This window comes from Pseudophryne corroboree, chromosome 11 (genome assembly GCF_028390025.1).
Source record: "Pseudophryne corroboree isolate aPseCor3 chromosome 11, aPseCor3.hap2, whole genome shotgun sequence".
Taxonomy (NCBI): domain Eukaryota; kingdom Metazoa; phylum Chordata; class Amphibia; order Anura; family Myobatrachidae; genus Pseudophryne; species Pseudophryne corroboree.
In genome coordinates, this window is record NC_086454.1 from 100119221 (window position 1) to 100135823 (window position 16603).

The 16603-nt window shown below is 49.6% G+C and overlaps 1 protein-coding gene across 3 annotated transcripts in view; it reads left to right on the forward strand.

The window, feature by feature from the left end:
- Positions 1–16603, forward strand: part of LOC134968984 (NAD-dependent protein deacetylase sirtuin-3-like) — a 58761-nt gene that overhangs the window by 36275 nt on the left and 5883 nt on the right. For all 3 annotated transcript variants that reach the window (XM_063944676.1, XM_063944675.1, XM_063944677.1), the window contains one exon: positions 16338–16541. In XM_063944676.1, coding sequence (XP_063800746.1) covers positions 16338–16541 — 204 coding nt within the window. The remainder of the gene's footprint in view (positions 1–16337; positions 16542–16603) is intronic.

The following is a 16603-nucleotide window of genomic DNA, read 5'->3' on the forward strand; positions in this document are numbered from 1 at the left end:
AACTCACCTGCGTGCAGAGTGGATTGGGCTTCTTAGGCTACTGGACATTAGCTCCAGAGGGACGATCACAGGCCCAGCCATGGATGGGTCCCGGAGCCGCGCCGCCGGCCCCCTTACAGAGCCAGAAGAGTGAAGAGGTCCGGAAAATCGGCGGCAGAAGACGTCCTGTCTTCAATAAGGTAGCGCACAGCACCGCAGCTGTGCGCCATTGCTCTCAGCACACTTCACACTCCGGTCACTGAGGGTGCAGGGCGCTGGGGGGGGGCGCCCTGAGACACAATAAAAAAACCTTTTTTTGGCAAAAAATACATCACATATAGCTCCTGGGCTATATGGATGCATTTAACCCCTGCCAATTTTTCCATTAAAAAGCGGGAGAAAGGCCGCCGTGAAGGGGGCGGAGCCTATCTCCTCAGCACACTGGCGCCATTTTTTCCTCACAGCTCCGTTGGAGGAAGGCTCCCTGACTCTCCCCTGCAGTCCTGCACTACAGAAACAGGGTAAAACAAGAGAGGGGGGGGGGCACTAAATTGGCATATTAATATATACAGCAGCTATATTAGGGAAAAACACTTATATAAGGTTATCCCTGTATATATATAGCGCTCTGGTGTGTGCTGGCAAACTCTCTCCCTCTGTCTCCCCAAAGGGCTAGTGGGGTCCTGTCCTCTATCAGAGCATTCCCTGTGTGTGTGCTGTGTGTCGGTACGCTGTGTCGACATGTATGAGGAGGAAAATGGTGTGGAGGCGGAGCAATTGCCTGTGTTAGTGATGTCACCCCCTAGGGAGTCGACACCTGACTGGATGGTCTTATGGAAAGAATTACGTGATAGTGTCGGCACTTTACAAAAGACTGTTGACGACATGAGACAGCCGGCAAATCAGTTAATACCTGTACAGGCGTCTCAAACACCGTCAGGGGCTATAAAACGCCCGTTACCTCAGGTCGATACAGACACTGACACGGACACTGACTCCAGTGTCGACGGTGAGGAAACAAACGTATTTTCCAGTAGGGCCACACGTTACATGATCACGGCAATGAAGGAGGTTTTGAACATTTCTGATACTACAAGTACCACAAAAAAGGGTATTATGTGGGGTGTGAAAAAACTACCCGTAGTTTTTCCTGAATCAGATGAATTAAATGAGGTGTGTGATGAAGCGTGGGTTTCCCCCGATAAAAAACTGCTAATTTCTAAAAAATTATTGGCATTATACCCTTTCCCGCCAGAGGTTAGGGCGCGTTGGGAAACACCCCCTAGAGTGGATAAGGCGCTCACACGCTTATCAAAACAAGTGGCGTTACCGTCTCCTGATACGGCCGCCCTCAAGGAACCAGCTGATAGGAAGCTGGAAAATATCCTAAAAAGTATATACACACATACTGGTATTATACTGCGACCAGCAATCGCCTCAGCCTGGATGTGCAGTGCTGGGGTGGCTTGGTCGGATTCCCTGACTGAAAATATTGATACCCTGGACAGGGACAATATATTATTGACTATAGAGCATTTAAAGGATGCATTTCTATATATGCGTGATGCACAGAGGGATATTTGCACTCTGGCATCAAGAGTAAGTGCGATGTCCATTTCTGCCAGAAGAGGGTTATGGACGCGACAGTGGTCAGGTGATGCGGATTCCAAACGGCATATGGAAGTATTGCCGTATAAAGGGGAGGAGTTATTTGGGGTCGGTCTATCGGACCTGGTGGCCACGGCAACGGCTGGGAAATCCACCTTTTTACCCTAAGTCACCTCACAGCAGAAAAAGATACCGTCTTTTCAGGCTCAGTCCTTTCGTCCCCATAAGGGCAAGCGGGCAAAAGGCCACTCATATCTGCCCCGGGGCAGAGGAAGGGGAAAAAGACTGCAGCAGACAGCCTCTTCCCACGAACAGAAGCCCTCCCCCGCTTCTGCCAAGTCCTCAGCATGACGCTGGGGCCTTACAAGCGGACTCAGGCAAGACGGTGGGGGCCCGTCTCAAGAATTTCAGCGCGCAGTGGGCTCACTCGCAAGTAGACCCCTGGATCCTGCAGGTAGTATCTCAGGGGTACAAATTGGAATTCGAGACGTCTCCCCCTCGCCGGTTCCTGAAGTCTGCTTTACCAACGTCTCCCCCCGACAGGGAGGCGGTATTGGAAGCCATTCACAAGCTGTATTCCCAGCAAGTGATAATCAAGGTACCCCTCCTACAACAGGGAAAGGGGTATTATTCCACGCTGTTTGTGGTACCGAAGCCGGACGGCTCGGTGAGACCCATTTTAAATCTGAAATCCTTGAACACTTACATAAAAAGGTTCAAGTTCAAGATGGAGTCACTCAGAGCAGTGATAGCGAACCTGGAAGAAGGGGACTATATGGTGTCTCTGGACATCAAGGCTGCTTACCTCCATGTCCCAATTTGCCCTTCTCACCAAGGGTACCTCAGGTTTGTGGTACAGAACTGTCACTATCAGTTTCAGACGCTGCCGTTTGGATTGTCCACGGCACCCCGGGTCTTTACCAAGGTAATGGCCGAAATGATGATTCTTCTTCGAAGAAAAGGCGTCTTAATAATTCCTTACTTGGACGATCTCCTGATAAGGGCAAGGTCCAGAGAACAGTTAGAGGTCGGAGTAGCACTATCTCAAGTAGTACTACGACAGCACGGATGGATTCTAAATATTCCAAAATCGCAGCTGATTCCGACGACACGTCTGCTGTTCCTAGGAATGATTCTGGACACAGTACAGAAAAAGGTGTTTCTCCCGGAAGAGAAAGCCAGGGAGTTATCCGACCTAGTCAGGAACCTCCTAAGACCAGGCCAAGTGTCAGTACATCAATGCACAAGGGTCCTGGGAAAGATGGTGGCTTCTTACGAAGCGATTCCATTCGGCAGATTCCACGCAAGAACTTTTCAGTGGGATCTGCTGGACAAATGGTCCGGATCGCATCTTCAAATGCATCAGCGGATAACCCTGTCTCCAAGGACAAGGGTGTCTCTCCTGTGGTGGTTACAGAGTGCTCATCTCCTAGAGGGCCGCAGATTCGGCATTCAGGATTGGGTCCTGGTGACCACGGATGCCAGCCTGAGGGGCTGGGGAGCAGTCACACAGGGAAGAAATTTCCAGGGCTTGTGGTCAAGCATGGAAACGTCACTTCACATAAATATCCTGGAACTCAGGGCCATTTACAATGCCCTAAGTCAGGCAAGACCTCTGCTTCAGGGTCAGCCGGTGTTGATCCAGTCGGACAACATCACGGCAGTCGCCCACGTAAACAGACAGGGCGGCACAAGAAGCAGGAGGGCAATGACGGAAGTGGCAAGGATTCTTCGCTGGGCGGAAAATCATGTGATAGCACTGTCAGCAGTGTTCATTCCGGGAGTGGACAACTGGGAAGCAGACTTCCTCAGCAGACACGATCTTCACCCGGGGGAGTGGGGACTTCACCCAGAAGTCTTCCACATGATTGTGAACCATTGGGAAAAACCAAAGGTGGACATGATGGCGTCCCGCCTCAACAAAAAACTGGACAGATATTGCGCCAGGTCAAGGGACCCTCAGGCAATAGCTGTGGACGCTCTGGTAACACAGTGGGTGTACCAGTCAGTGTATGTGTTCCCTCCTCTTCCTCTCATACCAAAAGTACTGAGAATCATAAGAAGGAGAGGAGTAAAGACTATACTCGTGGCTCCGGATTGGCCAGGAAGGACTTGGTACCCGGAAATTCAAGAGACGCTCACGGAAGACCCGTGGCCTCTACCTCTAAGAAAGGACCTGCTCCAGCAGGGACCATGTCTGTTCCAAGACTTACCGCGGCTGCGTTTGACGGCATGGCGGTTGAACGCCGGATCCTGAAGGAAAAAGGCATTCCGGATGAAGTCATCCCTACCCTGATCAAAGCCAGGAAGGATGTGACCGTACAACATTATCACCGTATTTGGCGAAAATATGTTGCGTGGTGCGAGGCCAGGAAGGCCCCTACAGAGGAATTTCAACTGGGTCGATTCCTGCATTTCCTGCAAACAGGACTGTCTATGGGCCTAAAATTAGGGTCCATTAAGGTTCAAATTTCGGCCCTGTCAATATTCTTCCAAAAAGAACTAGCTTCTGTTTCTGAAGTTCAGACGTTTGTCAAGGGAGTACTGCATATACAGCCTCCTTTTGTGCCTCCAGTGGCACCTTGGGATCTCAATGTAGTTTTGGGGTTCCTAAAATCACATTGGTTTGAACCACTCACCACTGTGGACTTAAAATATCTCACATGGAAAGTGGTAATGCTGTTAGCCCTGGCTTCAGCCAGGCGTGTTTCAGAATTGGCGGCTTTATCCTATAAAAGCCCTTACCTAATTTTTCATACGGACAGGGCAGAATTGAGGACTCGTCCTCAATTTCTCCCTAAGGTGGTTTCAGCATTTCACTTAAACCAGCCTATTGTGGTGCCTGCGGCTACTAGGGACTTGGAGGATTCCAAGTTACTGGACGTAGTCAGGGCCCTGAAAATATATGTTTCCAGGACGGCTGGAATCAGAAAATCTGACTCGCTGTTTATCCTGTATGCACCCAACAAGCTGGGTGCTCCTGCTTCTAAGCAGACTATTGCTCGTTGGATTTGTAGTACAATTCAGCTTGCACATTCTGTGGCAGGCCTGCCACAGCCAAAATCTGTTAAAGCCCATTCCACAAGGAAAGTGGGCTCATCTTGGGCGGCTGCCCGAGGGGTCTCGGCTTTACAACTTTGCCGAGCAGCTACTTGGTCAGGGGCAAACACGTTTGCTAAATTCTACAAATTTGATACCCTGGCTGAGGAGGACCTGGAGTTCTCTCATTCGGTGCTGCAGAGTCATCCGCACTCTCCCGCCCGTTTGGGAGCTTTGGTATAATCCCCATGGTCCTTTCGGAGTCCCCAGCATCCACTAGGACGTTAGAGAAAATAAGAATTTACTTACCGATTAATTCTATTTCTCATAGTCCGTAGTGGATGCTGGGCGCCCATCCCAAGTGCGGATTGTCTGCATTACTTGTACATAGTTATTGTTACAAAAATCGGGTTATTGTTGTTGTGAGCCATCTTTTCAGAGGCTCCTTCTGTTATCATGCTGTTAACTGGGTTCAGATCACAAGTTGTACGGTGTGATTGGTGTGGCTGGTAAGAGTCTTACCCGGGATTCAAAATCCTTCCTTATTGTGTACGCTCGTCCGGGCACAGTATCCTAACTGAGGCTTGGAGGAGGGTCATAGGGGGAGGAGCCAGTGCACACCAGGTAGTCCTAAAGCTTTTTACTTTTGTGCCCAGTCTCCTGCGGAGCCGCTATTCCCCATGGTCCTTTCGGAGTGCCCAGCATCCACTACGGACTATGAGAAATAGAATTATTGGTAAGTAAATTCTTATTTTTTTTTTTCTATCTTCTAGTAGCTTACTTTAGGAGTCTGCAGTGCTGACAGTGTCCAGCAGGTCCGTCATTATATAATATATATATACCTGTCCGGCTGCAGTAGTGATATATATATATATTTTTTATATCATTATCATCCAGTCTATATTAGCAGCAGACGCAGTACGGTAGTCCACGGCTGTAGCTACCTCTGTGTCGGCAGTCGCTCGTCCATCCATAAGTATACTAGTATCCATCCATCTCCATTGTTTACCTGAGGTGCCTTTTAGTTGTGCCTATTAAAATATGGAGAACAAAAATGTTGAGGTTCCAAAAATAGGGAAAGATCAAGATCGACTTCCACCTCGTGCTGAAGCTGCTGCCACTAGTCATGGCCGAGACGATGAAATGCCAGCAACGTCGTCTGCCAAGGCCGATGCCCAATGTCATAGTACAGAGCATGTAAAATCCAAAACACCAAATATCAGTAAAAAAAAGGACTCAAAAATCTAAAATAAAATTGTCGGAGGAGAAGCGTAAACTTGCCAATATGCCATTTACCACACGGAGTGGCAAGGAACGGCTGAGGCCCTGGCCTATGTTCATGGCTAGTGGTTCAGCTTCACATGAGGATGGAAGCACTCAGCCTCTCGCTAGAAAAATGAAAAGACTCAAGCTGGCAAAAGCACAGCAAAGAACTGTGCATTCTTCGAAATCACAAATCCACAAGGAGAGTCCAATTGTGTCGTTTGCGATGCCTGACCTTCCCAACACTGGACGTGAAGAGCATGCGCCTTCCACCATTTGCACGCCCCCTGCAAGTGCTGGAAGGAGCACCCGCAGTCCAGTTTCTGATAGTCAGATTGAAGATGTCAGTGTTGAAGTACACCAGGATGAGGAGGATATGGGTGTTGCTGGCGCTGGGGAGGAAATTGACCAGGAGGATTCTGATGGTGAGGTGGTTTGTTTAAGTCAGGCACCCGGGGAGACACCTGTTGTCCGTGGGAGGAATAGGGCCATTGACATGCCTGGTGAAAATACCAAAAAAATCAGCTCTTCGGTGTGGAAGTATTTCAACAGAAATGCGGACAACATTTGTCAAGCCGTGTGTTGCCTTTGTCAAGCTGTAATAAGTAGGGGTAAGGACGTTAACCACCTCGGAACATCCTCCCTTATACGTCACCTGCAGCGCATTCATCATAAGTCAGTGACAAGTTCAAAAACTTTGGGCGACAGCGGAAGCAGTCCACTGACCAGTAAATCCCTTCCTCTTGTAACCAAGCTCACGCAAACCACCCCACCAACTCCCTCAGTGTCAATTTCCTCCTTCCCCAGGAATGCCAATAGTCCTGCAGGCCATGTCACTGGCAATTCTGACGAGTCCTCTCCTGCCTGGGATTCCTCCGATGCATCCTTGCGTGTAACGCCTACTGCTGCTGGCGCTGCTGTTGTTGCTGCTGGGAGTCGATGGTCATCCCAGAGGGGAAGTCGTACTCGTAAGACCACTTTTACTACTTCCACCAAGCAACAGTCCTTTGCGAGGAAGATGAAATATCACAGCAGTCATCCTGCTGCAAAGCGGATAACTGAGGCCTTGGCATCCTGGGCGGTGAGAAACGTGGTTCCGGTATCCATCATTACTGCAGAGCCAACTAGAGACTTGTTGGAGGTACTGTGTCCCCGGTACCAAATACCATCTAGGTTCCATTTCTCTAGGCAGGCGATACCGAAAATGTACACAGACCTCAGAAAAAGACTCACCAGTGTCCTAAAAAATGCAGTTGTACCCAATGTCCACTTAACCACGGACATGTGGACAAGTGGAGCAGGGCAGGCTCAGGACTATATGACTGTGACAGCCCACTGGGTAGATGTATGGACTCCCGCCGCAAGAACAGCAGCGGCGGCACCAGTAGCAGCATCTCGCAAACGCCAACTCTTTCCTAGGCAGGCTACGCTTTGTATCACCGCTTTCCAGAATACGCACACAGCTAAAAACCTCTTACGGCAACTGAGGAAGATCATCGCAGAATGGCTTACCCCAATTGGACTCTCCTGTGGATTTGTGGCATCGGACAACGCCAGCAATATTGTGTGTGCATTAAATCTGGGCAAATTCCAGCACGTCCCATGTTTTGCACATACCTTGAATTTGGTGGTGCAGAATTATTTAAAAAACGAGAGGGGCGTGCAAGAGATGCTGTCGGTGGCCAGAAGAATTGCGGGACACTTTCGGCGTACAGGCACCACGTACAGAAGACTGGAGCACCACCAAAAACGCCTGAACCTGCCCTGCCATCATCTGAAGCAAGAAGTGGTAACGAGGTGGAATTCGACCCTCTATATGCTTCAGAGGTTGGAGGAGCAGCAAAAGGCCATTCAAGCCTATACAACTGAGCACGATATAGGAGGTGGAATGCACCTGTCTCAAGCGCAGTGGAGAATGATTTCAACGTTGTGCAAGGTTCTGCAACCTTTTGAACTTGCCACACGTGAAGTCAGTTCAGACACTGCCAGCCTGAGTCAGGTCATTCCCCTCATCAGGCTTTTGCAGAAGAAGCTGGAGACATTAAAGGAGGAGCTAACACAGAGCGATTCCGCTAGGCATGTGGGACTTGTGGATGGAGCCCTTAATTCGCTTAACAAGGATTCACGGGTGGTCAATCTGTTGAAATCAGAGCACTACATTTTGGCCACCGTGCTCGATCCTAGATTTAAAACCTACCTTGGATCTCTCTTTCCGGCAGACACAAGTCTGCTGGGGTTCAAAGAACTGCTGGTGACAAAATTGTCAAGTCAAGCGGAACGCGACCTGTCAACATCTCCTCCTTCACATTCTCCCGCAACTGGGGGTGCGAGGAAAAGGCTCAGAATTCCGAGCCCACCCGCTGGCGGTGATGTAGGGCAGTCTGGAGCGACTGCTGATGCGGACATCTGGTCCGGACTGAAGGACCTGACAATGATTACGGACATGTCGTCTACTGTCACTGCATATGATTCTCTCCCCATTCAAAGAATGGTGGAGGATGATATGAGTGACCGCATCCAAGTAGGCACGTCAGACAGTCCGTACTTATACTGGCAGGAAAAAGAGGCAATTTGGAGGCCCTTGCACAAACTGGCTTTATTCTACCTAAGTTGCCCTCCCACAAGTGTGTACTCCGAAAGAGTGTTTAGTGCCGCCGCTCACCTTGTCAGCAATCGGCGTACGAGGTTACATCCAGAAAATGTGGAGAAGATGATGTTCATTAAAATGAATTATAATCAATTCCTCCGTGGAGACATTCACCAGCAGCAATTGCCTCCACAAAGTACACAGGGAGCTGAGATGGTGGATTCCAGTGGGGACGAATTGATTAATCTGTGAGGAGGGGGATGTACACGGTGATATATCGGAGGATGATGATGAGGTGGACATCTTGCCTCTGTAGAGCCAGTTTGTGCAAGGAGAGATTAATTGCTTCTTTTTTGGTGGGGGTCCAAACCAACCCGTCATTTCAGTCACAGTCGTGTGGCAGACCCTGTCACTGAAATGATGGGTTGGTTAAAGTGTGCATGTCCTGTTTATACAACATAAGGGTGGGTGGGAGGGCCCAAGGACAATTCCATCTTGCACCTCTTTTTTTTTTCTTTCATTTTTCTTTGCGTCATGTGCTGTTTGGGGGGTGTTTTTTGGAAGGGCCATCCTGCGTGACACTGCAGTGCCACTCCTAGATGGGCCAGGTGTTTGTGTCGGCCACTAAGGTCGCTTAGCTTAGTCACACAGCTACCTCATTGCGCCTCTTTTTTTTCTTCTTTGCGTCATGTGCTGTTTGGGGAGTGTTTTTTGAAGGGCCATCCTGCGTGACACTGCAGTGCCACTCCTAGATGGGCCAGGTGTTTGTGTCGGCCACTTGGGTCGCTTATCTTACTCACACAGCTACCTCATTGCGCCTCTTTTTTTCTTTGCGTCATGTGCTGTTTGGGGAGTGTTTTTTGGAAGGGCCATCCTGCGTGACACTGCAGTGCCACTCCTAGATGGGCCAGGTGTTTGTGTCGGCCACTTGGGTCGCTGAGCTTAGTCATCCAGCGACCTCGGTGCAAATTTTAGGACTAAAAATAATATTGTGAGGTGTGAGGTGTTCAGAATAGACTGAAAATGAGTGGAAATAATGGTTATTGAGGTTAATAATACTTTGGGATCAAAATGACCCCCAAATTCTATGATTTAAGCTGTTTTTTAGGGTTTTTTGAAGAAAAAAAAACCGAATCCAAAACACATCCGAATCCGACAAAAAAAATTCGGTGAGGTTTTGCCAAAACGCGTTCGAACCCACAACACGGCCGCGGAACCGAACCCAAAACAAAACACAAAACCCGAAAAATTTCCGGTGCTCATCACTAGTGTAGAGTAGGATCTTGATCCGAGGCACCAACAGGCTCAAAGCTTTGACCTTCTTCCCAAGATGCATAGCGCCCCTCCTATATCACCCCGCTTCCCAGCACAGGAGCTCAGTTTGTCAGTTGGTGCTGCAGTAAGCAGGCACTTAACAGAGGGGCTGCTCCAAGCAGCCCTGAGAAAAGCTTTTTATGAGGTAAAAAGTGAAGACTTCAAGGGCAGCAGCGGTGGTAAATGTCTTGCGACATTCACTGCTGCAGCTCCAGCTCTCCCCAGCGGCGCTGTACACTCCCGTAACCACTCTTCATGTTAAACACACACGGCTGGGGCTCTCCAGGATCGCGTGGCCGCGCTTCAGGAGGTGGTAAGTGGGTCCCGCTCGAGGGACCCGGTCTTTATCGCGATCCGGCGCGGTCAGTGGGAGGCGGGCCGCGCGCGCTGGCGGTGGACACTGTGGATACAGGCGATCCCACTAGATCACCAGGGCATGGGCGCAGGTCAGGTTTTCTCTTAAAACCGATTTTAATATCGCCCACAGTACCCGGTGGTTTTGCCAGCAAGGGGGATAAGGCTTAGATCTGAAGCCCCTCCCCCAGCCCCAGGGCGCCATTTCTAGCAAGTGTTCTCGCCCTGGAGCTGCATCTCTATCTTTTCCTCACTCCCTGTCAGTGTCTGCGGCGCCATTACTCCTCAGCTCACTGTTCCTGGGACTGCTTGGGCAAATCCTCCTATGTAAAGCCGCCTGGTTGTCAGCGCTGTGACTTTACATGACACTTAAGTATTCTACCTGCCTTTTTAGTCAGTGTTGGTAAGAAAGAGTGCATTTAGTCAGGGGTTTATAGTACAATTACCCTGTGATATACATCCAGTTTCTTACTGTGTAGTGTTATATCTATTGACTATATAGCTGTGTAAGCTAGTCCAGTGCAGTATTATTGTCTGTAATAACCTCTGCATTGTACAAACTGTGACTATTTGTGTGTGCATTGATAGCTGAGTGGTGTCCATCTCGTGTCTTTCACTCAACTTGCTATCCCTATATTCTATAACCTGAGGGGGCTTGGTGCGTCAGGTGTTATTTAATATAGGATTTTCACAAAGATATACTGTATTACGTATTTTTCTCTGGGATTTAGTCACCATATCTCTCTTTTATCTCTGCTGGTGCTGACTACACTGCGCAGGGGTTTGGGTTTATGGGTATAGTGCTGCTAATAATTGTACTGTTACCTCATACTGCAAGTTATATCATGTCTGCTTCTGAGGGTAACGGTTCTAGGGCGGAACACACTGCTGGTGTTGCTGAAGCCACAGGCACATATGGGGAGAATATAGCAGCTGTGGGCTCTGGTTCTGGGGGCTCCTTGCCCCCCAGTGGGACTGTGGCAACGGAGGCACATACTGACCCTCCGTGGGCCGCTTTTTCCACGCTTCTGCATACGCTAGTTCATAAACTAACACCCCCTATGGGACCCCCAATGCCGGTACAACTGTATGTGGTCCCTGCAGCTAACCTGCCGTGGGCGGATGATTTATCTGCTCAATTAAAGAAGTTGAACCAGTCCCTGACTACTAAAAAGTCTGACCAACGCTCGCCTAAGTCCAAGAGGTCCTCTAAGCGAGCGCTCGTCTCCTCACAATCCACTGCTGTCACTGACATCTCGTCTGATGAAGACAGCACATACACTGACCCCACAGGTTCTGACTCAGATACGGCTGATGGGGAGGGTAGTTCACATGTGGATGATCCTGATCTTGTGGAGGCTATTAAGTTAATTCTGCAGATTACAGATGATCCCGAGCCATCCGTTCCTCCTAAGAAACCAGATAGGTTCAAGCGTCAGTAGATGATTAAACAAGTTTTACCTCACTCTGACCACCTAGTGGATATACATCATGAACCCTGGCAAAGCTCGGGTATGAAGTTTGTGCCTCAAAAGAAGATGCTGGCTCGCTATCCCCTCGCGCCAGCGCTGTCTAAGAATTGGGAAACGCCTCCTCCAGTAGACTCACATGTGGCTAGGATGGTGGTTTCCTCAGCGCTACCTGTTACTACCGTCACGTCTCTAAAAGAGCCTACGGATAAACGTGTCGAGGGTTGTCTAAAAGCGATTTACACCCTCACGGGTGCTGCACAAAGGCCCACTATTGCAGCTACATGGGCGGCAGAGGCTATTGAAGCATGGGCCTTGGAGTTAGAAGCTGAAATCTCCTCTGACCATGCTAGACAATGCTTGTCATATAATGTCACAGCTTCTTGCTATATTAAAGAGGCGGCTTCTGATGCCGGTATCCTAGCAGCCAAGGCCTCTACTACGTCAGTCCTGGCTCGCAGGATATTGTGGCTGAGATCCTGGTCTGTGGATCTGGACTCTAGAAAAACCCTGGAGGTACTCTCTTTCAAGGGGGATATTCTGTTTGGGGAGGACTTAAATAAGATAGTGGCTGACTTGGCTACTGCCAAAACTGCCTGTCTGCCTAATACAGCTCCTTCTGTGTCGAAGGCCAAAGGCACGTCCTTTCGTCCTTCAGGTACAGCAAAAGGTCAGGCGTACCATAAGCAGGCCCGCACTTCCAAACCTGGTAAGCCGAAGCCCAAAAGAGCCTGGGCTGCCCGTCAGCCAGCAGCCAAGACCGATAAGCCTGCCGCATGACGGGGCGGGCCTCCCCCTGGGGGATCCCAGGGTGGGGGGCTGGCTTCTAGGGTATACCCAGGAATGGTTGAAGACCACTTCAGATGCCTGGGTACGGGAAGTCGTCACTCGAGGTTACGCCATAGCCTTCAAAAACCGACCCCCTCATCGATTTTGCCAGACAGACGTCCCGTCGGACCAGACATAGCAGAAACACTCTGCATTCGGGGGTACAGACCCTCCTGGATACAGGAGTCGTAGTACAGGTGCCTCTTGCTCAGAGGGGCCGGGGGTACTATTCTCCGCTGTTTCTAGTCCCGAAACAGAATGGGTCCTCCCGGCCCATTCTCAACCTCAAGGCACTGAACAAGTTTGTGAAGGTTTCCAAGTTCCGTATAGAAACCCTTCGCTCTATAGTTCTGGCCTTGGAACCTGGGGACTACATGGTCTCCCTGGACATACAGGATGCTTACCTGCATATTCCTATAGCAGTGTCACATCAACAATACCTGAGGTTCGCTATTGGAAACCTCCATTACCAGTTTTGGGCGTTACCCTTTGGTTTAACAATGGCTCCGCGAGTCTTCACCAAAGTTATGGCGGTGATGACGTTGGTACTCCGCCGTCAAGGGGTCAGGATACTGCCGTATATGGATGACTTGTTAATCCTGGCAAATTCCCCAGATCTTCTCCTGCGTCATCTGGATATGACGGTCCGGTTTCTACAAGCCCACAGGTGGCTCATCAACTGGAAGAAATCCTCCCTGGTCCCTGCTCAGGGCATGGTGCATCTGGGAGCGCCTTTGGACACTCACAACCAGAGGTTGTTCTTGTCTCAGGAGAAAGTCCTGAAACTTCAGGACAGGATTTGTTGCTTCCTTTCTCGTCCGCAAGTGTCGATACATTCGGCAATGCAGGTGCTGGGCCTCATGGTATCAGCATTCGACATGGTGGAGTATGCTCAATTCCATTCTCGCCCCCTCCAGAAGCTGATTCTAGCCAAGTGGGACGACCTGCCTCACCGGATCAGGTCTCAAATGATTTCTTTGACTCCGGAGGTCCGTCTGTCGCTGCTCTGGTGGCTCCAGGACCGACAATTATGCAGAGGCCGTCCCTTCTGGATATCCAACTGGGTCCTGTTGACGACAGATGCCAGTCTAAGAGGTTGGGGCGCGGTGCTGGAGCAGCACTCCTTGCAGGGTCGGTGGACCAAGGAGGAATCTCTCCTCTCGATCAACATTCTGGAATTGCGGGCGGTCTTCAATGCATTGAACCTAGCCCAGCATTTGATTCAGAACCGTCCTGTTCAAGTACAGTCAGACAACGCCACCACAGTGGCTTACATAAATCATCAAGGCGGCACTCGAAGCCGTTTGGCAATGAAGGAAGCCTCACGGATTCTACGTTGGGCAGAACGCCATCTACCGGCAATATCGGCAATATTCATTCCGGGAGTCCTGAATTGGGAAGCGGACTTTCTCAATCGTCAGGACGTGCATGCCGGCGAGTGGGGCCTTCATCCAGAAGCATTTCAACTACTCGTGGAAAGGTGGGGTCTTCCAGATGTGGATCTGATGGCATCTCGACACAATCACAAGGTTCCGGTCTTCGGAGCAAGAACAAGGGATCCTCAAGCAGCATTCGTGGATGCGCTGGCAGTGCCGTGGAGGTTTCGGCTGCCGTACGTGTTCCCTCCGGTGTCACTCCTGCCCAGGGTAATTGGGAAGTTCAAGCAAGAAAAAGGAAATCTGCTTCTCATACTCCGGCGTGGCCCAGACGGCACTGGTTCTCAGACCTGCAAGGCCTATCGTCAGAGCGTCCACTTCTACTTCCACAACGCCCAGACCTTCTCGTTCAGGGCCCCTGTGCCTACCAGGACCTAGCCCGGCTGTCTTTGATGGCGTGGCTCTTGAAGCTTCCGTCTTAAGAGCTAAGGGTTTTTCTGAAGAGGTAATTAAAACTGTTGCGGGCCCGGAAACCGGCCTCTGCTCGGATTTACCATCTGGTCTGGCATTCCTACTTTGTTTGGTGCGCATCTAACCATTATGACGCTTCCAAGTTTAGTACAGCCAAACTTTTGGCTTTTCTGCAGCAGGGCCTAGATTTAGGCCTGTGTCTGGCCTCCCTCAAGGTTCATATTTCTGCCTTGTCAGTGTGGTTTCAGAGAAAAATTGCGACTTTACCTGATGTTCATACTTTCACTCAGGTGTGTTGCGTATCCAACCTCCCTATGTCCCGCCTGTGGCTCCTTGGGACTTGTCGGTGGTTTTGGAGGCGTTACAAGAGTCTCCATTTGAACCTCTTGGTTCAGCTGACCTTAAGTGGCTTTCCCTTAAGGTGGTGTTTCTGTTGATTATTGCCTCTGCTAGAAGAGTGTCGGATTTGGGTGCCTTGTCTTGTAGTTCCCCATATCTGATTTTTCACCGTGACCGGGCGGTTCTTAGGACTCGTCCCGGATATTTGCCGAAGGTGGTTTCTTCGTTCCACTTTAATCAGGAGATTGTGGTTCCAGCTTTTGTCTCTCCTGATTTGTCTCCCAAAGAGCGGTCTTTGGATGTGGTACGGGCTCTCCGTATCTATGTGAAGAGAACTGCTTCTATTCGAAAGTCTGATTCTCTCTTTGTTTTGTTTGGATTTCACAAACGTGTCTGGCCTGCTCACGAGCAGACCCTGGCCAGGTGGATCAGAATGGTGATTGTGCATGCTTATGTGAAGGCTGGTCTGTCAGCTCCTGTTCACATTACAGCCCATTCTACTCGGTCTGTTGGACCTTCTTGGGCGGCCCAACGTGGTGCGAACCTTGATCAATTGCGCAAGGTGGCTACGTGGTCCTCCGGGAACACGTTCATAAAGTTCTATGCCTTTGATACTGCCGCTTCCCAGGATGCTTCCTTTGGACGCCGGGTTCTTGTGCCCGATACATTGCATCCCCTCCCATAAGGAACTGCTTTAGGACATCCCCATTGTCCAGACTTGTGGAGCCCAGTGTACCACGCAGCAGAAAATGAGTTTTATGGTAAGAACTTACCCTTGTTAAAACTCTTTCTGCGAGGTACACTGGGCTCCACAAGGCGCCCACCCTGACGCACTTAGCTTTTGGGTTGATATAGCATTAGCCGCTGACACTTCTCTTGTCGTGAGAGTGTGGTGTATGTGGCTACTAACCGTTGTCGTCTCTCTTCCTGCTACTGCATTGGGCTGGTTAACTAAACTGAGCTCCTGTGCTGGGAGGCGGGGTGATATAGGAGGCGGCACTAAGCATTTTGGGAAGAAGGTCAAAACTTTAAGCCTGTTGGTGCCTCGGATCAAGATCCTACTCTACACCCCATTGTCCAGACTTGTGGAGCCCAGTGTACCTTGCAGAAAGAGTTTTAACAAGGGTAAGTTCTTACCATAAAACTCGTTTTTTTAAATCTCAATCTGCATCATTCCCACAGTATTGTACTTAATGTTTTCTGCTTAACTTTTGCATCAGTATTACATAAGCGCCTTGAGTCCTGTTGGAGAAAGAGCGCTATATAAATAAAATTATTATTAATTATTATTATTACATATTTGAAAACATTCCTGATTGGCAAATTTCAACACCTGATGCCATGTCCCCAATCTGTCCAAACCATTGCCAGATCTACACAGACTAACCCAATTTTGAGTCCTTTTTGGTTACAAAAACCAGGACTGTCTCTGGAAATACAGAAGTGCTGGCAGGTCTGAGATAGTGTGACAGATGTTTTATAGAATAAGCAGATAACTGAAGCTTAAGGCAGGGATGGGGAACCTTCGGCCCTCCAGCTGGAACTATACATCCCAGCATGCCCTGCAACAGTTTTAGCATGGCCAAATAGCAAAACTGTAGCAAGTCATGCTGGTATGTGTAGTTCAACAACAGCTGAAGGGCCTAAGGTTCCCCATCCCTGGCTTAAGGCCTTAATTGTACTCTCTAATGGATCTGTGTGTCTTCTCAGGTGGAACCATTTGCAAGCTTGGTATATACAGTTACTAGATCCACGCCACGTGTCCTTATCAATCGAGACCCTGTAGGACCATTCATGAGCAACTCAGATGGGCTCAATGTTCTGGAACTAGGAGAGGTCACCAGTGCAGTGAAACGCTTTGTACAACTACTGGGATGGGAGCATGAATTGGCAGAACTAGAGAGAAGTGACAAGGTGGGAATAAACAAGCAAGACACAAGATGTGCCGTACTATACACATAATATAAAGAGAGCCA